Source organism: Ceratotherium simum, chromosome 9 (genome assembly GCF_057802395.1).
Source record: "Ceratotherium simum simum isolate JZ-2026a chromosome 9, ASM5780239v1, whole genome shotgun sequence".
NCBI classification, from domain to species: domain Eukaryota; kingdom Metazoa; phylum Chordata; class Mammalia; order Perissodactyla; family Rhinocerotidae; genus Ceratotherium; species Ceratotherium simum.
Window position 1 is genome coordinate 76466618 of NC_141908.1, and position 26652 is coordinate 76493269.

The 26652-nt window shown below is 40.4% G+C and overlaps 1 protein-coding gene across 2 annotated transcripts; it reads right to left on the reverse strand.

The window, feature by feature from the left end:
* On the reverse strand, positions 1 to 25701 carry KCTD18 (potassium channel tetramerization domain containing 18). Of its 2 annotated transcripts, none has more exons than XM_087435562.1 (7): positions 25622 to 25701; positions 22706 to 22939; positions 20910 to 21121; positions 18602 to 18795; positions 17455 to 17549; positions 12148 to 12250; positions 1 to 2436 (listed from the first exon to the last, which is right to left on the reverse strand). In XM_087435562.1, exons 2-7 carry the CDS (start codon positions 22863 to 22865, stop codon positions 1959 to 1961), a joined length of 1242 nt encoding a protein of 413 aa, XP_087291688.1. In that variant the 5' UTR covers positions 22866 to 22939; positions 25622 to 25701; the 3' UTR covers positions 1 to 1958. The 2 variants fall into 2 exon arrangements, with proteins under 2 accessions (XP_087291688.1, XP_087291689.1); XM_087435563.1 differs by lacking the exon at positions 25622 to 25701 and adding an exon at positions 24761 to 25500.
* Positions 25702 to 26652: the final 951 nt, after the last annotated feature.

Here is a 26652-nt window from a genome sequence, read left to right on the forward strand (position 1 = left end):
TATATGAAAATACTTTATAAACTATAATATAAGGCAATAATGAAACAAAAACTTATTATTTAAACATATAAGCGAAACAAATCCTTCAGTGTGTCCCCATCGCCAGCTTCAGGCTCTCCACGACATAACTAACCCGTTTTAATCAGGGCAAACCAGATTTCAACACACAGATTCTAACATTCTAAATTTGACTTTGCCTCCTGATACTCATAAGGGACTGTTTGTCCCTTTCCACCTCAGCTGCACCACAGCCCAGTAGTTACTCCAAAAACTCTCGTTATAAAGGCTAACTGTGCTACATGGCCTTCCCTTAAACTACTGAAGCAAAGAAATGCAGGCTGTTGACTGAATCACCACGATTAATCTTCAACATGTTTCCTTTCCAGATAAACGGTTATCATGTATAAAATACACATTATATGCTTATTAGTGGAAAATTTTCTTATGTGAATCAGCAATTCAAAATGTCCTAAATCAAGCAATACTAATGCCCTAATTGGAAGTCCTCAAAATTCAGTATGGTCTTTGATTTTAAGAAAGCCTGGATTCTCATAATAGTATTTTTCAAGGTGACTGAATATTTCACTCATTCCACAGGGGAATGTCTTCATGAATGTTCAGTGAAATATTCACTTATTCTAGCCAAATAAACCACCCATTTTAAAAGGCTGTTGGTATTTGGATAGCTGTCTAAAATTGGTTTACTTACTTCATACATTACCTAGACAAGAAAGCAATTTCGTAAGCAGAAACAGATATCCTATATAAACAAAGAAGCTTTCAAAATACTAAAGGTCTCCAAGGTTTAAAAATAAGTACAGTCATAGAAAATGTCACGTTTTATGAAAAAGTTTTACTTTATTTTGTAAAAAGTAATGTTTTGAGGATATTTACCTTACTCTTTCAAAGCAATGCAAGTGCAATGATAGGCATTGAATAAAAAGTACCCTGCTTTATCAACTTATTTTTAACACACTGAAGGCATACTGCTCTCTGAAGGCAGAAATATGTGATCCAATTATAAACATAACATGTTAAGAATAAACATATACAACTGAATAGCTGTGAAAAAATAGAGGATTAATCAAAATATTTTGTCTAAAAATATTAAGTTCAAGTTATGGGGAAATTTACACATAAAAAACCATATTGTATAATCAGAATGACACTTCAATGGTCATTTCTGAAAAACAAATATTAACTGTAGTTAAAAAGTTAAACTTTTAACTTCTCTTTTTCAGAATACTTTCAAAACTTCACTATTCAAATTAAAATAAAATATTTTAACAATTCTTTCTGAAGACATGTTATATAGTTCTCATCCCAAGAAATCTCCTTGTGACCTATAAATAAATCCGCTAATGGAAAAGAGTGAGAAAAGCTAATCTAGGAGAGAAAATCACTCAATTGAGTGAGAGTCAAAGTGTGATCTCAAACCCCCATCTTCTCTCCTCCAACCTCCCTTTCCAACGTGCCTTTGGAGACGGAGAGGCACCTGTGGGCAGTGCACCCTGAGCTACCTTCTCTGCAACCTCTCAGGCTGTGGGAGAGCACTAACCCCACCCCTCTCCTTCCCCAGACCCCACTCCCATCCCTGGGCTGCAGTGAGTGTCTACAAAAGTGCCTCAAGTCTGTAATTATTTCGGCAACAACGTGGACTTTTCTAGTGGTGATTTTGCTGTGCTGTGCTGTGGCCTTAATACCAATGAACCATGAAAAAAACAAATTAAAAACCTGAAATTCAAACTGTCCCTAGACAAATAATCATTTAAAAGCTGGGAGAATGAGAAGTAAATACAGGCCCAACCACTTAGTCTCGCCGCTCCGTTCCTGCCCGAATGGCTCGCTTGTCCCGTAATCACCCCACAGAAGAACCAAGCGTCACCTCTCCTCCGTCGAAAGCACGCGGCCTGGAGGCTCCGGAAGGCAAACAAGGCGTCGTGAGTCCACCGTCGCCGTCAGTCAGTCTTGTCCGGCCAGTTTTCAGTACTATCGCCCAAGGCGCCGGGGATTCTGGGGGGCGGCGGGGGCGCTGCGGGCCGGGCTGCAGTGCCCAGCGGGGTCCGCTTCAGCTTGATCACTCGGTGCGGGGTGGCCCTCTTGTCCGCGAGCAGAACCTTGGCCGGAGGTGGGTGCGCGGCTCCGTTTTCAGCACTCGCGGACCCAGGGGAAGCCTGGGAATGCCCGGGCCCCGCAGTGCCCACCGCGGCAGGGGCCGGGGACGGTGCGGGGCGGTGCGCTGCCTTCGCGCCGGGAGCCCGGTTCCCGGGCGCCCGGGACCAGGCCTGGGGGGTTCTGGCTGGAGTGACCCGGACTGAAGCCGAGTTCTTGACTTTAATTTGGGTGCTGGTGGAAGGGCCCACAAATCGGACAGGCTTAGGACCAGTCTTACAGTTCACGCCTTCCTCCGCCTCTTCACTGAACGCCATCAGTCGCCTGTAAGTACAGAAGTCACTGTCAGCATTTAGACGGTCAGTAACTAATGCAAACGTCCCCAAAGTTTACCGTCGGGGCAATTAAAAGGTTTTCCTCAAGAATTTGAGTCAAGAGATTTAGAGGTATCAACCTCCCTCATCTCTCATCTCCCACCAAGGTCAGTAAGTAAATTACCAAGTTTATAAAAGATTGTTGCAATTTGCATACAAACTCTTTTAAAAGCACACAATGTTAATCCCAACAAGTTAAAAGTTGGAGTGTTACACTAGAATTATACAGCATATCACTCTGTTCCCAAGAAAGCTCATGTGACCCAGAGGATAACCAGGAAAATCCCAGGTCGTTTTTCCCGCAACAGCAGCTTCAAGACATTTACTGAGGAAAAAAGGGTTTCACACTCAAATAAACTTGAGAAACATTACTGCATATTTTATTCTCCTCTTGAAGCTTTAAAAGCTATATCAACAAATTAGAGGTTCTGAGAAGGCCTATAGGAGACACCTGTTTCACTTTGTGAGCCCCATATTTCCCAATCATTCTGTAATGCAGCCTTTGGCACCCAGTAACATTAGCATTCTATGGAACACACTTTGGGAACTGCTAGAATGGTCAAACCTACCGTATAGTTAGATGCTTTTTGAATTTGAGAAGTCTTGGACAAACCTTCAAAGATTCCTGAACTGTTTGCCATTCATTATAAAAAGCCTAAAGTGGGGGGCCGGCCTTGTGGCTTAGCAGTTAAGTGTGCGCACTCCGCTACTGGCGGCCCGGGTTCGGATCCTGGGGCCTACGGACGCACCGCCTGTCCGGCCACGCTGAGGCCGTGTCCCACATACAGCAACTAGCAGGATGTGCAACTATGACATACAACCATCTACTGGGGCTTTGGGGAGAAAAAGGGAAGAGAAGGAGGAGGACTGGCAATAGATGTTAGCTCAGGGCTGATCTTCCTCACAAAAAAAAATAAAGTTTTAAAAAAAGCCTAAAGGGGGAACGTTGTTTATTTTTTTTCAATTTATTTAAACTAAAAAAAAAATTGTTGGTCTATTTCTCCAACCACCCCCAACCCCCTGCCTCTGGAAACCACCAATCTGTTCTCTGTATCTATGAGCTTGGTTTTGTGTTTTTTTTTTTTAGATTTCATATATCAGAGAGATCGGAGATCACATGGTATTTGTCTTTCTCTGTCTGACTTATTTCACTTAGCATAATGCCCTCAAAGTCCATCCATGTTGTCACAAACGGCAAGATTTCACTTTTTTATGGCTATATATATATATACACCCACACACATATATATATCACAATCTCTTTATCTCTTTACCATCCATTGATGGATACTTAGGTTGTTTCCATATCTTGGCTATTGTAAATAATGCTGCAATGAACACTGGGGTGCATATATCTTTTTTGAGATAGTGTTTTCATTTTCTTTGGATAAATACCCAGAAGTGGAATTGCTGGATCATATGGTAGTTCTACTTGTCATTTTTTTTTTTTTTTGCTGAGGAAGATTGGCCCTGAGCTAACATCTGTTGCCAATGAGGAAGATTGTTGTCCCTGAGCTAACATCTGTGCCAATCCTTCTCTATTTTGTATGTGGCACACCGCCACAGTATGGCTTGATGAGCAGTGTGTAGGTCCACACCCAGGATCCAAACCTGCGAACGCTGGGCCGCCGAAGCAGAGCACACAAACTTAACCACTATGCCACTAGACCGGCCCCAAACTTCTAATTTTTCTAAGAACCTCCATACTGTTTTCCACAGTAGCTATACCAATTTGCATTCCCACCCACAGTACACAAAGGTTCCCTTTTGTCTACATCCTCACCAACACTCATTTCCTGTTTTTTTGATAATAACCATTCTAACAGGTATGAGGTGATACCTCACGTGGTTTGGAGGCATTTTCCTGATGATTAATGATGTTGAGCATCTTGAATGCACCTATGGGCCACCTGTCAATGGAATTCCAATCTGTCTTCTTTGGAAAAATTTCTATTCAGATTCTCTGCCCATTTTTTAATAGGATTGTTTGTTTTCTTTACTGTTGAGTTGTATGAGTACTTTATGTATATTTTAGATATTAGCCCCTTATCAGATATATGATTTGCACATATTTTCTCCCATTCAATAGGGTGCCTTTTCATTTTGTTGACTATCTCCTTTGCTGTGCAGAAGCTTTTCAGTTTGATGTTGTCTCACTTTTTTATTTTTGCTTTTGTTGCCTTTGCTTTTGGTGTCAAATCCAAAAAAAAAATCACTGCCAAGACTTATGTCAAGGAGCTTACCACCTCTGTTTTCTTCTAGGACTTTTATGGTTTCAGGTCTTATGAGTTAATTTTTGTGTATGGTGTAAGATAGTGGTCCAATTTTCCCAACACCATTTAGTGAAGAGACTGTCCTTTCCCCATTGTATATTCTTGGCTCCTTTGTCATAAATTAGTTGACCATATATGCATGGGTTTATTTCTGGGCTCGCTATTCAGTTCCATTGATCCATATGTCTGTTTTTGTGCCAATACCATACTGTTTTGATTACTAGGGATTTGTAATATAGTTTGAAATCAGGGAGCATGATGCCTCCAGCTTTGTTCTTCTTTCTCAAGACTGCTTTGGCTATTTGGGATCTTTTGTGGTTCCATACAAATTTTAGGATTGTTTGTTCTACTGCTGTGAAAAATGCCATTGGAATTTTGATAGGGATTGCATTGAATCTGTATATTGCTTTGGGTGTTAAAACATTTTAGCAATATTAATTCTTTGAATCCATGAGCATGGAATATTTTTCCATTTATTTGTGTCTTCTTCAATTTCTTTCATGTTTTGTTGTTTTCAATATACAGGTTTTTCACCTCCTTGGTTAAATTTATCCCTACGTATTTTATTCTTTTTTATGCAATTGTAAATAGGATTGTTTTCTTAATTTCTCTTTCTAACAGTTCATTATTAGTATATATAAACACAACAGATTTTTTGTGTATTGATTTTGTATCCTGCAACTTTATGGAATTCATTTATGGAGTTCGAACGGTTTTCTGATGGAGTCTTTAGGGTTTTCTATATATAATAACATGTCATCTGCAAATAAGAACAGTCTTACTTCTTCCTTTCCAATTTGGATGCCTTTTATTTCTTTTTCTTGCCTAATTGTTCTGGCTAAGACTTCCAACACTATGTTGAATAAAAGTGATAAGAGTGAGCATCCTTGTCTTGTTCCTGATCTTAAAAGAAAAGCTATCAGCTTTTCACCATTGAGGATGATGTTAGCTGTGGGCTTGTCATATATGGCCTTATTATGTTGAGGTACATTCCCTCTATACCCTCTTCGTTAAGAGTTTTTATCATAAATGGATGTTGAATTTTGTCAAATGCTTTTTCTGCATACACTGAGATGATCATATGATTTTTTGATATGATATGATAGACTGCTTCCAGTTCAAGATGGCAATGTAGGAAGATCCTGAACTCACCTCCTCCCATGGACACACTGAGTCTCAGCTACATATGGAACAACTTCCTCCTTAAAAAACCTAAAAGCCGGCTGAGTGACGACTACACATCAGGCAAATAAGTAGAAAACAACATTGAAGTCAGTAGAAGAGGCTGGAACACAATCTCGACATAAACCCCAACACAGCACAGCAACTCACAACTGGGAGGGAACTTAAAACCCAGAGCATCTCCCTGAGGAGTGAAGGGTTCAAGCCCCACATCAGGCACCCCAACTTTTAAGACATGGCCTTGAGAGAAGAGCCTCCAAAACATCTAACTTTGAAAACCAAAGGGGCTTGTGTCCCAAGACCTACAAGACTATAGTGATCTGAGAAAAGGCTCTTAAAGGGCTCATGCACTTGGACTCACCTGCTCCAGGGCCCAGCTCAGAGGCAGCCAATCACACCAGACTTAAAATAAACGAGGGTCACCTACTTACATGAAGTCATCAGACTGAGGGGCAGGCATCTCATTTAACACACACTTCTATGAGCCTGTTGGAATACTTTCTGGGGATGGAGACTGGCAGGGGTCATCTTCGCACTCACCCTCTGCCGTACTCCAGAGCACCGGTGTCTCCTGGAGGGGAGCTTTACATGCATCTGGTGCCCTGGTTTTTACATACGGTGTCCCAGTTTTTGCAACTGCTGCTCAGGGGACACCCCTTGATCACCTGACTATGGCAGCTGGGGGGCTTGCATTCCTGGGTCCCATAAGACTCTGGCAATCAGAGGGACAGTTCTTGACAGGCTAGCACCCCCGGGGCACTGCACAGACAGCAGCACGCCCCCTAGCCTTTCTGTGAAGGAGGCCTCTTTGTTTGTTCTGGAGCTTTGCCCTGAGGGTTAGGCTTCAGGTCTGGCACACATTTACTGGCCTACACAGCTGCTCTCAAGGAACACAGGCTGTGGATGCCAGCTTGGTGCTCTCCCTCCGCCTTGCTAGAGCTCACCAGTATCTTCCAGGAAAGAGCTTATACACTCGGCTGAAGCCCAGATTTTTGCAAATGTTGCCCAGGGGACACTTCCATGTTGCCTGGCTCTGATAGCCAGCTGGGCTTACACTTATGGTCCCACAGGACTGTATATATTTGCATACCTTTAAAAGCTGCTGCCTGAGGCTCTGGCTTCTAGTCAGCCTGAATCTAGGTGCTGAGATCCTCCCCTTTGGGACACTGACAGGTCTTGGCACATCCTCAATGACTGGGAGCTATTAAAAATATAATAGGCTGCTTGGACAAGCACAGAGGTTTGAGAGACCACCAAGAGGTGGGGCAGGGTAGAATGACAAGGTTCATCTCCTACGTGAGGCCACTCCTTGTTGTTTCATCTACTATATAGAAACCGACACAGAGAATCAAGCAAAATTAAGAAATAGAAGAATATGTTCCAAATTAATGAACAAGATAAAAACTCAAAAAAAACCTTAATGAAATGGAGATAAGTAATTTACCTGATAAAAAGTCAAAAGTAATGGTCATAAAGATGTTCACCGAACTGGGCAGAAGACTGGTGAACACAGTGAAAACTTTAGCAAAGAGATGGAAAATATAAGAAAGTACCAAATAGAAGTCACAGAGCTGAAGAATAACTGAACTAAAAAACACACAAGAGGGGTTCAACAGGAGACTCTACAGGAAGCAGAAGAAAGGATCAGTGAACCTGAAGACACGGCAATGGAACTCACCCAATCAGAGCTGGAAAAAAAAAGGAAAGAAAAAAGTGAAGACAGCTTAAGGGACTTATGGGGAAACATCAAATGGACTAACATTCACATTAGAAGGCTCCCAGAAGAAGAGAGAGAGAAAAGGGTAGAAATCTTACTTGAAGAAATAATGGCTGAAAACTTCTCTAACCTGGGGAAGGAAACAGACATTCAGATCCAGGAAGCCCAGAGAGTTTCAAATAAGATGAGCCCAAAGAGACCCACACCAAGACACATTATAATTAAAATGTCAGAAGTTAAAGACAAGGAGAGAATCTTAAAAGCAGTAAGAGAAAAACAACTTGTCACATACATACAAGGGAACCCTTAAAACTTGCACTAGGTTTTTCAGCAGAAATTTGGCAGGACAGAAGGAAGTGGCACAATATATTGAAATTGCTGAAAGAAAAAAACATCTAACCAAGAATACTGGCAAAGTTATTATTCAGAATTGAAGGAGAGATAAACTGTTTTCCAGACAAACAAAAGCTAAAGGAGTTCATCACCACTAAACCAGCATTACACGAAACATTAAAGGGACTTCTTTAAGCTGAAAAGAAAGGGTGCTAATTAGTAACCAGAACACATACGAAAGAATAAATCTCACTGGAAAGGTAAATATATAGTAAAAGTAGAGGATTAATTACTTATAAAACTAGTATGAAGGTTAAAAGACAAAAGCAGTAAAAATAACTATGATTATAATAAAAATTAGTTGAGGGATACACAAGATAAAAAGATGTAAAATATGACATCAAAAATATAAAATGTGGGGGAAGAAAGTAAAAATGTTGAGCTTTAGAATGGGATCAAACTTAAAATAGACTGTTATAGATAAGCCTCATGTAAGCCTCATGGTAACCACAAAGCAAAAACCTATAATAAATACACAAAAGATAAATAGAAAGGAATCTAAGCATACCACTAAAGAAAATCATCAAACCACAAAGGAATAGAGCAAGAGTAGAAGAAAAGAACAGAGAGGAGCTACAAAAACAGCCCGAAAACAATTAATAAAATGGAAATAAGCACATACCTATCAATAATTACTTTAAATGTAAATGGACTAAATTCTCCAATCAAAAGATATAGAGTGGCTGAATGGATAAAAAAACAAGACTCATCGATATGCTGCCTACATAAGACTCACTTTAGATGTAAGGACACACACAGACTGAAAGTGAAGGGGTGGAAAAAGACATTCCATGCAAATGAAAACCAAAAGAAAGCTGGAGTAGCTATACTTACATCACACAAATTAGACTTTAAAACAAAGACTGTAATAAAAGAGACAAAGAAGAGCATTACCTAATGATAAAGGGGTCAATCCAACAAGAGGATATAACACTTGTAAATATTTATGTACCCAACATAGAAGCACCTAAATATACAAAGCAAATATTAACAGACCTAAAGAGAGAAACAGACAGCAATACAATAATAGTGGAGGACTTTAATACCCCACTTACATCAATGGATAGATCATCCAGACAGAAAATCAGTAAGGAAACATTGCTTTACATGACACATTAGACCAGATGGACTTAATAGATATATAAAGAACATTCCATCCAAAACTATCAGAATACACATTCTTGTCAAGTGCACATGGAACATTCTCCAAGATAGAGCATACATTAGACCACAAAATAAGTCTTAATAAATATAAGAGGACCAAAATCATATCAAGCATCTTTTCCAGCCACAAGGGTATGAAACTAGAAATTAATTACACAAAGAAAACGGGAAAATTCACAAATATGTGAAGATTAAACAATATGCTACTGAACAACCAGTGGGTCAAAGAAGAAATCAAAAGAGAAATAAAAAAAAATAGCTTGAGACAAATAAAAATGGAAATGTAACATATCAAAATTTATGGGATGTAGCAAAAGCAGTTCTAAGAGGGAAGTTAACAGTGAAGTTCACAGTGACAAACGCCTACCTCAAATAGAGAAAAGTCTCAAATAAACAACTTAACTTTACACCTCAAGGAACTAGAAAAAGAACAAATGAGGCCCAAAGTTAGTAGAAGGAAGGAAATAACAAAGATTAGAGCAGAAATAAATGAAATATAGACAAAAAAGAATAGAAAATATCAGTGAAACTAAGAGCTGATTCTTTGAAAAGATAAACAAAATTGACAAACCTTTAGCTAGATTCATCAAGAAAAAAAGAGAGAGGACTCAAGTGAATAAAATCAGAAATGAAAGAGTGGTATTACAACTGATACCACAGAAATACAAAGGATCATAAGAGACTACTATAAACAATTGTATGCCAACAAATTGGACAACCTAGAAGAAACAGATCAATTCCTAAAAACATACAACCTACCAAGACTGAACCATGATGAAATAGAAAATCTGAACAGACGGACTGCTAGTAAAAACCTACCGAAAAACAAAAGTCCAGGACCGACGGCTTCCCTGATGAATTCTACCAAACATTCAAAGAAGAATTAATACTTATCCTTCTCAAACTCTTCCAAGAAACAGAAAAGGAGGGAACTCGTCCAAAGTAATTTTACAAGGCCAGCATTACCCTGATACCAAAACCAGACAAGGATGCCACAAGAAAAGAAAATTACAGGCCAATATCCCTGCTGAACATGCATGCAAAATCCTCAACAAAATATTATCAAACCAAATTCAACAGTACATTAAAAGGATCATACACTAAGATCAAGTAGGATTTATTCCTGGGATCAAAGATGGTTCAACATCTGCAAATCAGTCAATGTGATATACCACATTAACAAAATGAAGGATAAATCACACAGAATATTGTTTTAAATGACCTTAAAACTGTCAAACCACCACTGTCAAAAGCTTGCCTGCTCCCCCAACTGCTTCCGTCAGTTTCACTTCATCAAGATCACCTCCTGAACATGAAATGTAATGCCAATCCTCCAAGACTCCTCCCTCTCACCCAGCACTGTTGTGTTTTCAGAGACAAATATAACATAGTGAACTCTGATTCTTGGAAATGGGATCATAATAGCATGGTGATTTGAAAATGGCCATATGTAATAAAGAATGTGAATATAATATATTCAACCCTAAAACTCTACTGAACATAACTAAAGTTTCTCAAGTGAGTCAGATGGTTCTTCAGGACCTCACAAGTACTTCTGGTTATCATTATCCTATCCATGAATCAAAAGTGATGCTTAATAAAATTCCAGAGGAAAGACAACTAACACAGAGGAGAGTCCCCATAAAACCATTCCTGCTTGCTTTGTTTTCTGTCCACACCTTCCACTAGACTCTAGACCAAGGTTTCTCAACCTTAGCACTACTGCCATTTAGGGTTGGATAATTCTTTGTTGTTGGGGCTTCCCTGTGCATTCTAGGATGTTTAGCAGCACCCCTGGCCTCTACCCACTAGATGCCAGGAGCATCCCCCACCCACAGTGTCTCCAAATACTGCCAAATATCCCCTGGGGGATGAAACTGCCCCCAGTTGAGAACCACTGCTCTAGACTCAAATAATATTTGCTAACTAGAAGTTCAAAAGACAAAATAAATAATGATAATAAAATGATGGCCTTTAAGAAAAAAGATCTGTTTTAACAAGAGATGATTAACCACTAAAAACTGAATAAACTTCTCTGCATTCTGATGAAAGATCTAGAGGGCAAAAGTAAGAAAGCAGTCTGAAACTCCATAGGGGCATTGAATCAAATTCTAGAACAGATGATCAAGAAATCAGAACATCTGAAAGCCATGAATGATACTGAGACAATGAAAAAGAAATATGATTTTAAATGTATTTAAAACACAGTAAAGGGGCCAGCCCGGTGGCACAAGCGGTTAAGTGCGGGTGCTCTGTGGCAGCCCGAGGTTCGCCGGTTCGGATCCCGGGCGCACACCAATGCACCGCTTGTCAAGCCACGCTGTGGCGGCATCCCATATAAAGCAGAGGAAGACGGACATGGATGTTAGCCCAAGGCCAGTCTTCCTCAGCAAAAAGAGGATTGGCAGATGTTAGCTTAGGGCCGATCTTCCTCACACAAAAAAATAAATAAAATAGAACACAGTAAAAGGCACAGACGTGAAGTGAATTTAATGCTAATAATTTCATAGAACACTAGAATATACCATTAAATAAAAATGCTATTTGTGGTAATAGAAAGGAGAAAGGAATTGAGAATAAGTCACAGGAAATTTCAAATATTAAATCTAATAAATAAATGTTTTGACCATTGCCAATAAAGCCTAGGATTTCACTTTTGTAGGGAAAAATACCACAGCATTCCCACTGTGTCCACTATTATTTTTAAAATCACACTCTCCCAAAAAGAACGTACTATAACTCAGTTTTACAGAATTGTTTCCACTTTTTACATAGTTTTGGTAATTTGGCATTTATCAAGATTTATACTTTGACACATCTAAGTGATTAATAAGCTTAGTAAGGTCAAGAACCATTATTCACTTCCCCAATAAAGGCAGTAAAAATATAGGCCACAGATTAAAAAAAAAAAAATCAACAGAGCACAGATAACCTCTTTCGAACTGGGGCCATGTGACGCAGGCTTCCAAGTAAAGGCCGCTCTTCCAGAGTCCAGCATTCTATCAGCTCGTGGGGCACCCGCCAGTAGCTAACACCTGGAAGATAAAAACACATAATGAAGAGAGCCACTGTCCACTGCAGAAGGTTCAGCAACACTGTTTCATATAAGACTGGCCAGAAAAAGTTTCAGGTCCATGCCTCCCATTTGACAAAAGGTGCACACAGGAAGTGCTCCCACGAAGAGCCAGGCCAGTAGTGGCGCAGCCATGACCTGGGTCTAGGAAGAGCTGGCTACCAGCCCTGGCTCTGCCACTGACAATCAGCAAGTCGTTATATGGGCCCTGGGCAGCTGAGTGTGTGCTGGTTAAGGGTACAGGCTCTGGAGCCAAGACTACCTTGGTCTGAATCCCACTTCTGTCACTCACTAATCATGTGACCTTGAGAAAGTTACTTAACTTTTCTGTGCCTAAATTATCCCATCTGTGAAATGATGACAACAATAGTACATACACCTCGTAGGATTGTTGTGATGATTAAATGAGTAAATAAATGCAAACTGCTTAGAGCAGGGCCTGGCACAGACTAAGCACTCAAGCGATGTTAGGTGCCTTTATTATAAGTCATAGTGTCAGTAATAGTGTAAGGATTGGACAGTGGGGGTTCTAACACTTCCTCTGTCTATCTCACTGGGTTGCTGTGACCATCAAATCAGGTAAATTTTGTGAAGTGCCCTGTAAGAGGCAACCACTATGTGAACATGAGATATCACTACCCTATAAGCACCTTTCAAACAAGAATAATTTGAGTTAATGTGTTAGGCCAAGATTCCAGTCAAATTCATTTTAATTTTTAAATCTGATATGTTTCTGATTGAAAGTTATATTCTTATGAACCTTGAAAACATTATGCTAAGTGAAAGAAGCCAGATACAAAAGGTCATATATTATATGATTCTATTTATATGAAATATCCAGAACAGGCAAATCCATAGAGACAGAAAGCAGCCTGGTGGTTGCCAGGGGCTGAGGGGAGAGCAGAATGGGGAGTAAGTGCTTAATGAGTATTGGGTTCCCTTTTGGGATGATGAAAATGTTTTGGAACTAGATAGACATGGTGGTTACACAACATTGTTAATGTAGTAAATGCCGCTGAAATGTATACTTTAATTAATTCTATGTTATGTGAATTTCACCTCAATTTTTAAAAAAGGACCATAAAAAATGAGATAGACACATTTAAAAACCTTAATGTTTTTCGAATGATGTTGAATAAAAATGGCTTGGCATTAAAAAAAAAAGTAACCTTTAAGTCCCAAGAACGGACTTGATATCTTCTTTCTTAATCATTAAAGGTCTAGTAATAATAACCAATTTAGCAAGCGGGGAATAAAAATTATTACAGTAACAGATATGTCCAATACTCAAAGAAGTCTATGGACCTCATTTTAAGACAGTAACTTTCTGGAACTGCTTGATCATGCTCCCAAACCTACTCATGCTACAAAAACATTTCCAAATCTCATCCATTAAGTTTTTTTGGTCAGGTTTACTGAGATATAATTTACATAAAATAAAATTCACCCTTTCTAAGTATACAATCCAGTAAGTTTTGACAAATGTATACAGTCATGTGACCATAGCCACAATCAAGATATAGAACACTGCTATCACCCCAAAAGTCCCAGTGTACCCCTTTGCAGCCAATATCCTCCCTACTATTCCCTAGCATTGCCTTTTCCAGAGTGTCATTTAAATGGAATCATACAGCGTGTAGCCTTTTGTGTCTGGCTTCTTTAGCACAATGGTTGAAGATTCATCCGTGTTGATATATGTATCAATGATCATTTCTTTTTACTGCCGAGTAATATTCACATTTTGTGGATATACCATAATTTGTTTAAAAACTTTCATCTTTTTCCTGCCTATAAAGTAATTCACATTCATTGTACAAAACTTGGAAAATTTCGAAAAGTATATATAAGAAAATCAAAATCACTTCTAATCCTAAAACTAGGAATCACAGCTCATGACATTTTGATGTATGTCATTCCAATCTTTTTTCTATTCATATGATATGCACATAATTGAAAACATTTTACATTTAATTTTGTTTCCTGCTTTTGATCATTTCTTATTTTATCATTTCTTATTTCTATTTTATCACAGGCATTCATCCATGTAAAAAATTATTCAAAATAATTTTAATAGCTATATCCCATCTATATCCCAAGGATGTGCCAGTATGTATTTAACCTTCTATTGTAGACATTTAGGTTGTTTTTATTTTTTCCCTATTATGAATAATGCTTAATTGAACATTTCTGTTCATAAGCCTTTGTCTCCATTTGATTATGTCCTTAGAGTAGATTTCTAGAAGTAGAATTACTGGGTCAAAGAATATGAACAATTTTGATGCTATTGATATATACTAACTGATAAATTATTTCCCAAAAAAGTAATATTAATTTTTACTCCTGCCAAGAATGCATGAGAGATCTTTACTAGTCTGGTATATAAAAAAATAGTTCTCATTTAATGTATATTTCATTGACAAAATGAGTTTGAACCTTCTGCCACGTTTCCATTTCTGGGAATTTTATGGTCATCACCCTTGAACATTTATTTATAGTAGGGGTTGAGTTGATTTTCTAATCAATTTAAATAAACCCTCTCTATATTAAGGATATTCTTCATCTGTTAATGTAACATTTTTATCCAAGTTTTTTATTAGTCTTTTAACTTTATAATTTTTTATGTTTTAAGGTTAATATATTAAATATTATGTAATCAAATTTATTAATCTTTGTCTTTATGATTTATTTTAAGCTTATAATTTCTTTCTCTAGTGAGAAATCAGTTATTTGCTTACATTTCATTATAGTTTATTATAGTTTCATTTTTCATTCATAAATCCACCTGGGATCATTTTGATAAATGATGTGAGGCTAAAGTTCTGTTTTCTCTCCCCAAGCATATTTCTCAATTACTTATTAAATAATCTATCCTTTTTTCATTGATATTTAATACTTTCTTATCACACAGTATTTTTATTCTTGTAACTTTATTGGGATTTCCTCTTGATCTTTGCATCTATTCTTATACCAGAAACACACTGTTTTTATTATTATAGATCTAGTAAAGGATTTTTACTACCAAACAGTTAGACTCATCCCACTAATGACTTCTATTTCCCAAGATGTTCTTGGCTATTTTATCTGTTTACTCTTTCAAAGGAATTTTAGAATCATTTCTTCAAGATTTCCAAGAGTTCCACTGATATTTTGGTAGGAATTGTGTTAAACCTATAATTTAATCTAAGAAGAACTGATATTCAGATTTCCCGTTCAGGATCATGGTATGTCTCACCATAATCTTCATGTCTTCTTTTTTATAGATGGATGGATGGGTGGATAAATAAATTTTAGCAGTTTTCTTCAAAAAAGACCCAAGCATTTCTTGGTAGGGCAGTCTTAGTTATTTGTTGTTTATTGTTATCATGAATGGGATTGTCCCCTATAATTTCTAATTAATCTATCATAAGTAAGCTGCTGATCTTCGTTTACTTATATTGTATCCAGCTAGTTTAGTCTACTGAACTCATCATTTAAAATAACTTTAGTTGATTCTTTGGGTTTTCTATAAAGACATATTGCCCACAAATAACAATAGCTGTCTTCTTCTAATAGTTCTGTCTCTTACTTCTGTTTCCTGCCTTACGGCTTTCCACAGGCCCTCCAGAACTTTGTTAAATAACAATGATACTCCATTACATGCTTTCTAAAAAGTTAAAATCAGTCGCACGCTTTGTAAAAGTCAGTGATTCCAGCTCTGCACTCCAGCTTCCTGAGTCAGTGGAGAAAGAAACCCAGCCAGGGCCCTCAAAGCTTCCTGGGCAGCCTGCCAGTCTAGAGGCACAAAAGGAGACACAGAGAACACCATGGGGTTTGTTCCTCAACTTAAGCCTAAGTGTCTCAAAGTCAATTAAATCTAACTTTTTATTTTTTATTTTTTTTTTGTGAGGAAGATCAGCCCTGAGCTAACATCCATGCTAATCCTCCTCTTTTTGCTGAGGAAGACCAGCTCTGAGCTAACATCTATTGCCAATCCTCCCCCTTTTGTTTCCCCAAAGCCCCAGTAGATAGTTGTATGTCATAGTTGCACATCCTTCTAGTTGCTGTATGTGGGACGCGGCCTCAGCATGGCCGGAGAAGCAGTGCATCGGTGCGCGCCCGGGATCCGAACCCGGGCCGCCAGTAGCGGAGCACGCGCACTTAGCCGCTAAGCCACGGAGCCGGCCCAATTAAATCTAAAATAATAAGCTCTTTAAAGAGAGGAGCACTTTCATTACACTTCATCCTAGATGCTTGGCGGTGTGATATGAAAAGAAAAAGGAGGAAAAGTGAGGGAGGCAAATGGAGGAAAGGAAGAAGGGTTGGTACTAGCACTCCGCCTGAAGGAAGAACAGCTGATGGAGAGTTTTTAAAAGCCTCTTCCTCTCCTTTTATTCAACCTATGTGACTTGCAATGTCTGTCTCTACCAGCTTTCAAGAGCATTTGAGAAGTGAGATGTATCTTATCTCTCTTTGGACCCAATTTTAGGACTTATTATAGTGCTTGCACCTAACAGACACTCAATACATGCTTGTTAATTAAGAAAAAAATACTTTGGCATGGAACAGTTAACCCTCTGTGATCCTTAAGCAAGTGGCACGGCCTCCCTAAGACTCAGTTTCCTCATCAATAAAATGGTAAACAGCATTCAGGGTTGTTTCAGGACTGAGAGATACTGAATGCAAACTACTTACCACACTGGACATTAAACGGCATTATTATTATCAACTCACTTAAGCAGCTTGATAAAATGGTCACATTTCAAAGTGTGCATTTAAAGATTACTTTAACTGTTTTCTAAGGGCTCCTTAGACATCTTCCCCAGCATTACTTTCATTTTCTCTCTTTTTTTTGATGATACATTTTATGCTTAATTTAGAGGTATACTTCCTAGGACAATGCCAGGTACAACGTAGGTGCTAAATGAACTCTTGTTTAATTGAACTAAATAAGCATCACCAACAGAAGTGTATTTTAGGTTACTGACTTATAAACTAGCAATAATATCTAGCAACTCATGGAGTTTAAAGGTTTGTAAGTAAACTGCTTTAATGCTACTATGAGGTGACAAATACCTTAACCCACCAAAAAAATATTTTCTCAAAAAAAGAAATGCAGTATTTGAGCTTACTTTGTCTTATTAAGGAAAAGTCTACCTCCTGCCATGAAATAAAAGAATTGTACTGTACCTTTTCCTTCCCAGGCATCAAAGGCATCCATCATTTTCTTCAATTCTGCTACTGAATAATAGCTCCAAATGTATTGAACATTATTTCCCGCCTCTCTAGAAATATTGCAAAAGGTAATGAAAATACACTATCTAGGTAAGAACATGAGCATGCATATATATATATCATAGACACTCAAGTGCTTGTTAATAAAGGAAAAAAATATGCAGGCATTGAGTAGTTGTTCTTCTGTGACCCCTAAGCATATAAATATAGATTATATTCTATACTATATGAGTATAATATATTATACTCATATGCTAACCTACATTTGACCTCTTTTTACTGTGGTAAAGTATTTGTTAATTCCACAGTACAGACCATGCAGACAAATCAACAAATCTTTAAAATAAGTTTTCTAAAAGATCACCTAACTCCAGTAAAGTTAGAGAAGATTTAACTTTGAATAAAACTTTCCTAGCACTGTGCCAGGCATTTACATCTTATACAGAAACATCCCTGCCCGTAAAGAACTCAGAAAACGAGGACACATTTAATCATCGAAAAATCCAGCTCCTGTGGTCATGCATTAGTCACTAATATATGACCCAAGCCAGTCTCCCAGAGAATTAAAAAAAAAATTTGCTAAGTGAATTGACCAGTGTAAATAAGATTACAGGAATAATATTAAGAGAACAGCACTTACAAATTTAACATGTTCAAGTCACAGAATTTAACGGTAGGAGCAACCAGGGAAGTCCTTTATCATTTCTCAGAACAGGACACTAGGGCACAGGTCACTCAGGGAGCCTGCTGACTTTGAGGCCCATGTTTCTGCCTCTGGACTATGGTCTACAGGAGATACCCAGGCCTATGACTTTTCTTTCTTTCTTTTCATTGTTTAGAAAGCCTCTCAGGGGATTCTGATGTCCACTCCCAGCTGAGAACCACTGTAAAAGACCATATAGATGGCCTTTAGCTTATATATAAGTGGAATGGTCTTAACTACAATCTTCTCATAAAGCAGGCCTATCTCGACAGCTACAAGGGCTCACTCTGTCGTGAAAGGTGTTGAGAGTCTTTTCTAGTCAACCACGTATTCCATAACACCTCTTAGAAGAGACCAAGACTTTATTTTGATCCTTTTCATATTTAAATATGGACATACCTTTTAAAAATGCTTTTACTGTGAATTCTTCCTCCCAGCTGCTTATCAATAGCATCTGTTCCATCAGTTTTTGTGGAATATACACCAATAATTCTACTCTCGCAGCTTGCACCAGACGTGTTAAGATAGTGGAGAACCCAAACTGTTGGTTTATTGCAAACTAAACCATACGAATCACAGAAGTCTGTTAAAGCCTGGAGCAAAAAAATATATAAAATTTGAATTTAATTCTGGAGTAAAGTAAACATGAATTTGCTCTATTACTTTCATGTAAAGCTGGAATTTCAGTTGGTCATAAGGGAAATAAAAAGATTATAAATTTCAGCCTAGTCTTTATGCCTTTAAAAACCACACATGCATTTGTGAATTTGGTGGGGGCACAAATCACAAAAAGTACCACCCAATGGAAATTATATTTTATTTCCTCCTCCTATAGCCTCACTACCAACATTTTTAATTTTAAAATGTTCATATAATAACCAAAAGTTAGACCTTTTTCTTTTCCCTTTATTTCCTCCCAAATTTCCCATTTGATTCAATCCTCCTTTCACCACCTACTGACTAGGCAGCCCCATAGTTGATGCTTATTTTTAACTCCAAATCCAATCATGGGTTAACCAGATTAACTTGTTCTTTTACATTGAAAGATATGAATATATGAATTCAATACACACTGTCTGATTCATTTGGCATTTATCCACCCAGTCATTCATTCACTTGAATATTAAGTACCTACTATGTGCCGAGCGCTGTCTGAGCACTGTCCTAGAGCGACAATGGTGAGCAAGAGATAGGGGCACAGCCCTCCTAGAGTTTATAGCTAATGCAGAAGACAGACATTAAATAAGCCGTCAGCACACAGTGTAAAAAGTGTTGCCAGTGGACCTATGAGGTGCCAAGGGGCACGCAGCAGGAGGGCTTCACCCAGTGAAGTGGCAAGGGCCTTCCTTGGGAGAAACGGCATTACCACTGTGAGCGCCCTGAGGACAGGCACTTTTGTCCGTTTTGTTTTGTATCGCAAGTGCCTGGAATAGTGCCCGACACCAAGGAGATGCTTAATACTTACTGACTCAGTGAATGAAAACAGGACCCTATCGTGATTTGCATTTTCATTTAACGTTGCTATCCAACTCCTGTATTCGTTTTTAACTTTCCTTGCTCATCTATGAGAATTCCCAACTATATTATAAACTGTTCAAGGGCAAGAACTGTATGCTGTATTTCCTTGCACTCCACACAGTCCCTCGAACAGCACTCCATATGCCAAAAACATTTGAAATAAACATGTGTTGGCTGACAGAATGAATGTACGCTTGCTATGTCCTTTCTGCCTACAAACCAGGAATAAAAGACTACAGAGCTAGGACTTCAGAAGATGAGTGCTAACCCACCTCAACCTTCCAGACACGCTTTTTTAGCCCCATTCCGCAGACAGGGTGAACAGCACCAAAAGACTGACAACTCAATTTATAAACAACTTCAGTAGCAGAACCCATACAACTATGCAAATTCCTGACAGGGATCTGGAACCAAATCCACTTTCTCCTCATGCTGCTCTCCTAATAACCATACTGTCAACTTGTCTCCTAAACACTGACATCCAAATCAAAGAATTCAAACCAATTCAGGTCAGTTTTCACTATTAACAGTTATCTAGGAAAAATATTTTGCTTAGATGCCCAAAGATATATAATTAATAGCAAATATAACACTTATCAATAAGACAAAAATAAATAATGAAGCTTTTCAAGTCATGTAAAGATATTTAAAATGTGATTTAAAATAGAAGCATCTTAAAAAAAGATTTATAGATCTCCAAGTGAATTAATCAAACTGATGTTTTAACTTAGTAAAAAACTGCTACACTCACTAAATCAGCTAAGAGATTTTATACAATCTTTCATTTATCATGATCATTCTTTTAAAAGATCATTTCAGTAAACAAAATAATACCACTATACCCTCACATATTACAGTATGGCTCTTAATTTAAAAAGAACTTCAAGAGCAGAATAGTTCTATAAAAAAAGCCATCAAAAAGTGTTAAACCTTCAGTGAGGAATAAAAACTCCATAAACCTTTGAGTGGGGCTATAATACACTTTCCTAGAATAGAATTTTGGCCTTAAAAAATGAGTAGTAGTAATTAACAAATGTGTCTTCAAAAATTATCAAAAGTAAAACTGTCTCATATTTGGCTTATATGATAACACAAGCTATGCAAAATAACACATTGCTTTGTGCATAATAAATGTATATATATATATGTATACATATATATATTTTAAAACTTAAGAAAATGCCAAGACCTTTTTAAGTTCTATATTTGACCTTAAAGAATATGTCTCCATTTCATTGGCCAAGTGGTCAGACAGGCTGTACGGATAAGGGATGCCAAAGTAATCAGCCTCTTCCTGCAGAGCAACACGGGTTTGCTCATCTGTGGGAAGGTGAACTTCTCCGTGAAGATAATCCAAAAGGTATTTAAATAGATGTCCATCTCGGTCAATAACACAAGCCCCTAGAAGACATTCAGTTCAAAAATGATTACAGAGATACATTATGACCACAATAAATCTTCAACATGTCCAACTAAAATCAGACTGAGGACCTCTACAATTAGAAATGTTTCTTTCTCACAAGAAAGTTAATATCTAGTGTTCAAACAGGTTTAGTCAAATTTAGTAATCCTCTGTATTCTCACCTACCATACAGGAAAGGTATTCTAAGCTCCATTTTGAATTTTGGATGCAATGACCATATTCCCACTACAGTTACTGCAAAAGCCATGGAGACCTCAGCCTCCTGGTAGAAACAAGCTTACTCCTAACCTCAGCCCAGCTGGGCCAGGAAAGGTGTATGGAGTCCCTGCCCGAGGAGGGCATGCGAGGTGCTTGTTACCGTGTCCAGTGTTTGTATGTCAGCGACACTACACATTAGCTTCAGGCTTCTTAGCTCCAGGCATGCCATAAGCTTGGACTTATTAGCTCAATCCCTTTGTACTGTATGAACGTAAACCTTAAAAAAGAAATGCTATGCTGGTACTACTTGATGATAAAAGCCTTTTTTTTAGACAATTTAGCAGAATCAAAAAAAAAAGAAAACACTTCTTTCTGAGGTTACTCAATAATTCCTTTTCTCCTTTGATTAGTTGAGAAAAGAAGGGATTAAGAAGGTGAAACTGGGAGGCAGAGAACAAAACAAAAACTCAATCTCTGCTTACCATCTTTTACCAGCAACCTTTCTGCCCAGGTGGACTCAAGCCATGGGCACCCGCCATTGGAGAGTTTTCCATTCTTTCAACTGCCCTGCAGCTGGCAAAGTGGTCTCTCAAGACCCAGGGTTGCTAACAGCCCCTCAGGCTCATGACTCCTCAATCCCGCTCCTCTAACACAGAAGCAAGAGGGGGTTGTGTGAGCCCCAGACCCCTAACATGTGCAAAAAGCCATACTTGGGTTGCTGAAGTTTCTTTACAACCAGTAGTAGGTTCAGTGAACCTCAGAGCACTCGAAGCAGAGACAGCAGCCCCAGAACCCTGCCCTTGTATTTTACAGAGTCTTCTGAAACACCAGTTTTCAGTCCTCTACCCCAGGTCACCGACGGTCGCTGACATGACTGCCCTGACATTTTCTCAGGCATCCATGGGAGCACACAAGACTACACAGCCAGACTAGGCCGCAAGTTTAACACTAATTCTACATGCACAATGACTGCCTTGTCAGCCATGAGGGCAGCTTTCTCAGAGAAACACATTTAACTGGAAGAACACAGAGAGAAGCTAACATATTTAATCAGCCTCAATACTTTTACTCATGGAGCTGCATGAATGTTAACAACTTTCAAAATATAATTAATCCCCATAATTAGGTCATGGCTGGCCTTTATGCACATTTGCTTTTTTGTAACTTTTAGCAACAGCATCATAGATTCTAGAAACTGGTATTTAATTTCTCCGTGTACTTAAACAATCTCCATACAGTCCTAAGGATCTCGGTAATTAATATACTAACCTAACACATTCCATTGTAATTCGGAAAATCAAGGAATTTAAACTAGACTATCTTAATAATATTCATGATCATGCTTACAGGCTTTAGATATTTACCTGATTCATCTGTTTTTAGAGGAAAACGACCACTGAACATGGATGCCAGCATCGAGTCCTTAAAGCGGCACAAGGACTCACGCCTGGCTGTGTAAATACAGCCCCCTACGTTCAGCCGAAGAATATCTAACGCCTCTTCTTCTGCCTTGTGACTTTCCATTGCTCCCACCGACAACAAATTTTTGTTTCAAAACACTTTCAGAAACTGCAGAACAATGGCTGCCCAGTCCCCCTCTGTAAAAAAAAGACAATCACCACCGATATTTCCAAGAGTACACTAAACAGATAATAAAATAAATACATTTTAATGTGATTTAAAATAGATTCCTCAGCACTATTGAGGAACAATAGTGAAATTCCTCAACAATATTGAATTGAAGGATTTTATATAATATGAAAGAAGTTTGAGATATGCTGAGAAGCTGGAAAACTTTGGCTCAGAGGATTTGTAAATGATAATAAACTATTACCAACCAAATCATAGCTGTTGAAATGACTGTTTCAAGAACTAAAGAAGATAATGCAAAGGTGAGGTGTGTTTATGATCTTCGACATTCACATATCTTTTTAAACTACAGTAAGTCTGAGGGAGCTGTCTAGCCTGCAGAGGCGATCGCATGTAGCATGGAATCGGGCTACCAGGCTCAGGCACTTACCAGCTCTGGGACCTGGGGCAAACACTTAACCATCCTCATCTGCCTGTTTCCTCATCTGTAAAATGACGAAGAAGGAATGGTGCCTACCTCAAAGGACTATCAGAGGAATAATTGATAGAACATATAAAAAGCATATAGAACAGTGTCTGGCAGAGTAAGCACTCGATAAATGATAAATATTATCTATAATGATATAAATTTTACCATTAGGTCTATATTGAGGGACTTGATATTGGCTCTAGAGATTCAAGGAAATATAAGAGCAGAAATTACTAATGATGGTAATTGTAATTCTTAAGTTAGGTAACTAAAGAATAAATAATTTATCAACTGAGATCAGAATTCTATGTATACCAGTAGCCAGACTGGTCCAGAAGAACAACAAACAACACCTCTAAAGCATCTGGCTTCTTCACTCTAAAATGGCTGAAGCTTTAGGGAAGTTTTAAGGATTTGATTTCTTAATCCATTCTGGAGACAGATGAACCTCAGGTGACAGTGGCATTTCTATGGAACCTAAAACAATACTATGATGAAAAAGGTATTCCCAATGTATCTGCACATTTCACAGCAAGAATAAGATGGCTCTCAAAATGCTCAACTACATCCATGGCAATTCACGCTTACTACGCAATCAACTAAGATCCTTTCATAGATGCTCCAATTTAGCCAGTCTCCAATGAAATGGGAGGAGACCGTCGGAGTCTAAGTTGAAGGCCATGTATGTCAAACATGGTCATTGGACAGACTCTATTACGGACCAACAGTCCAGCCTTCAAAAACCCACTTATGGGCGGCCAACCTGGTGGTGTAGTGGTTGGGTTCAGGTGCTCTGCTTCGGTGGCCCAGAGTTTGTGAGTCTGGATCCCAGGCGCAGACCTACACACCACTCATCAAGCCATGCTGTGGCGTGTCCCACGTATAAAATGGAGGAAGATGGGCACAGATGTTAGCTCAGGACTCAGGTCTTCCTCAGCAAAAAGAGGAAGACTGGCAATGGATATTAGCTCAGGGCTAACCTTCCTCACCAAAAAAAAAAAAAAAAAACCCCACTTATGGATGTGACTTCTTGTACTGCCTAGAAGTCCTAGGAGCAGCCCCACAGTGTCCTGTGTGAGAGAATCACCTCTGAGGCACGGGGTGAAACTGGTTCATGCTGCCCCAGTCAAAGCTCCCTGGAATCCTATCTATTCTTCAAAGCTGCAGACAAACCTCACCACGTGCCTGACCTTCCCAAGCACCCCCAGTTAGAATACTTGCACAGTTCCCCAAATATACTCTGTACCTGTGTCCACACTGCACCCCCCCCCCCCCCCCCCCCCGTGTTTAATCCCTGGTTTGGGGGACTGTAAGGCCCAGGAAGGCAGGGCCTGTATCACTCTTAGTAATTCCCACTTACTGCAGGCTTCCTGTGCTGGACACTGTAGGAGACACTTGACAGACATTACTACCTAAGGCACACAAAGCCCCACTGGACGGGAGTTACTGTCCCTACCGACAGACGAGGACTCTGGGGAAAGAGAGAGGGTGACGTGTGCAGGGCCCACCAGGGCTGCCCGGGGGGTACGCGGCGGAGGCAGCCCCCGCGGGGCAGCAGGACCCACTCCAGGTCTTCCCGCGGCACCCCTCGCCTGGCTCAGCACCGCCTCACCCCTGAGGCTCCCGACCCGGCACCCGCCCGTCTGAAGACCCCTGCTGGCGGCAGCAGGGACACAGCAGCCCCGAGAGCCCCTGCCCGAGTCTCTCCTGAGGCGGAGGACCGTCACCACTCCCAGGCCAGTCACGGGGCCAATCCTCAAATGCACCCGCTTAGGCTCCCTGCTGTGTGGGAAGCGCCCTGCCCTCTGGGGAAGTGTCCCCAAAGTGCGGTCCTGTGACCACCTGCATCAAACCCTCAGGGGCGCTTGCTGCAAATGCAGATTCCGGGCCTCGGCACAGGGTCCGGGTCAGAAGTCTGAGGAGGGGTCCGGAGTCCGCCCGCGGGCCCCACTTCGAGAAACTGCTCAGGAGACTCGCGTTCCTCCCCCGACGGGGGACGAAAGGGGAGGGGCTGGGACACCAGAAAGCCCGGCCGGGGTCTCCCCGCGGCCCGGGGACCCCCAATCGGCCCGAAACCCGAGCCTGCAGCCCGGGGCGCCCGTGTTATCACCGCGGCCCGGGCCCTTCCTCGGGGCGCCCCGCCGCCTCCCGGGCCCGCGGCCCACCCGGCGCCCCGCTCCTCCGCACGGGCGGGGCGGGCTCCGCGGCCTCCCCGACTGACCTGCGGCCCGCCGGGCCCTCGGCACGGCCGCCGGACGCCGCGGGGCCCTACGCGGAAGTGAGCGCCTCCTCGGCTGCTCGGCAACTCTCGGCAACTCCCGGTAACTCCGGGCAGCGCGGCCCCGGCGGCGCCCCCGTGCGGCCCGGCACGGCAGCGCGACGCCCGAGCGAGGGAGGCCCCGCCCCGAACTCGCCCACAGGCTGGTCCCGCCCCCAGCGGCCCGCCCCCCGATCTGGTCCCGCCCGCGCCCTCGCTCCGCCCTCCGGGCCGCCCGCGCCCCACCCCCTGTATGGCCCCGCCCCTCCGAGCCATCGCCCCGCCCCCCGGGCCGGTCCCGCCGGCCGTCGCGGCGAGCCGGTGAGATCGGCATGAGCGGAGGGGTCTTTGTACCCTGCAGGAGGAGAAAGGCCTGGCAGAGAGACGTGGGCTGGACCTCCGAGGAACAGTGTTGTCCGTTCAGAGGCTGCTTTTACAGATGAAGAAAAGAAACAAATTGTCCAGGGTCAGTTAACAAGTGACAAGTGTTAGGATGAGTTAGGTCTTCTCACTCGCAAGAGAGGTGCCTTTCCTCCAAACTAGGCTGCTCAATGCCAAGATTCATTAATATAGTGCTCTTGGATAAGTCCACTTGGGTAGTGTTTGTGGTTTACAAAGCTGTTCCACATAGAGCATTCTTGTTTAATATAGTCTATGTGACGACCCTGTATTTTTATTCCCATTACAGCAAGGAAAATTGAGGCAGAAGCAAACATTTATTGAACACTTCTGTACACCTGACATTCTGCTAAGTCCTTTGCAAGTTCTATTTAAGTTCCCCCAACCATAACCCCAAAAGAGTTCTTTCAGCTTCCAGCTCCTCCCTACCTTGTGCAAAGACTTTGCTAGGTATTTCAAGATGAATAAAACACAGTTCTGTTTTCAGGGTACTTTCCTAGAATCAATAACAATTGTTTCCCAATTCCTCAGACTGGGTCTTAGAAGGGAATAAGCTAATGAGAGGTAAGCCTACCTATCCCCTCAGATATTCATAG

Coding starts and splice junctions, on each gene's coding strand:
- KCTD18 (XM_087435562.1), bottom strand. CDS start 22,865: ATGGAAAGTCACAAGGCAGAAGAAGAGGCGTTAGATATTCTTCGGCTG. Junction 21,122..22,705: donor TCTAAAAACAGATGAATCAG/GTAAATATCTAA, acceptor AATGTCTTCTAG/GGGCTTGTGTTATTGACCGA. Junction 12,251..17,454: donor TGATGCCTGGGAAGGAAAAG/GTACAGTACAAT, acceptor TTTATCTTCCAG/GTGTTAGCTACTGGCGGGTG.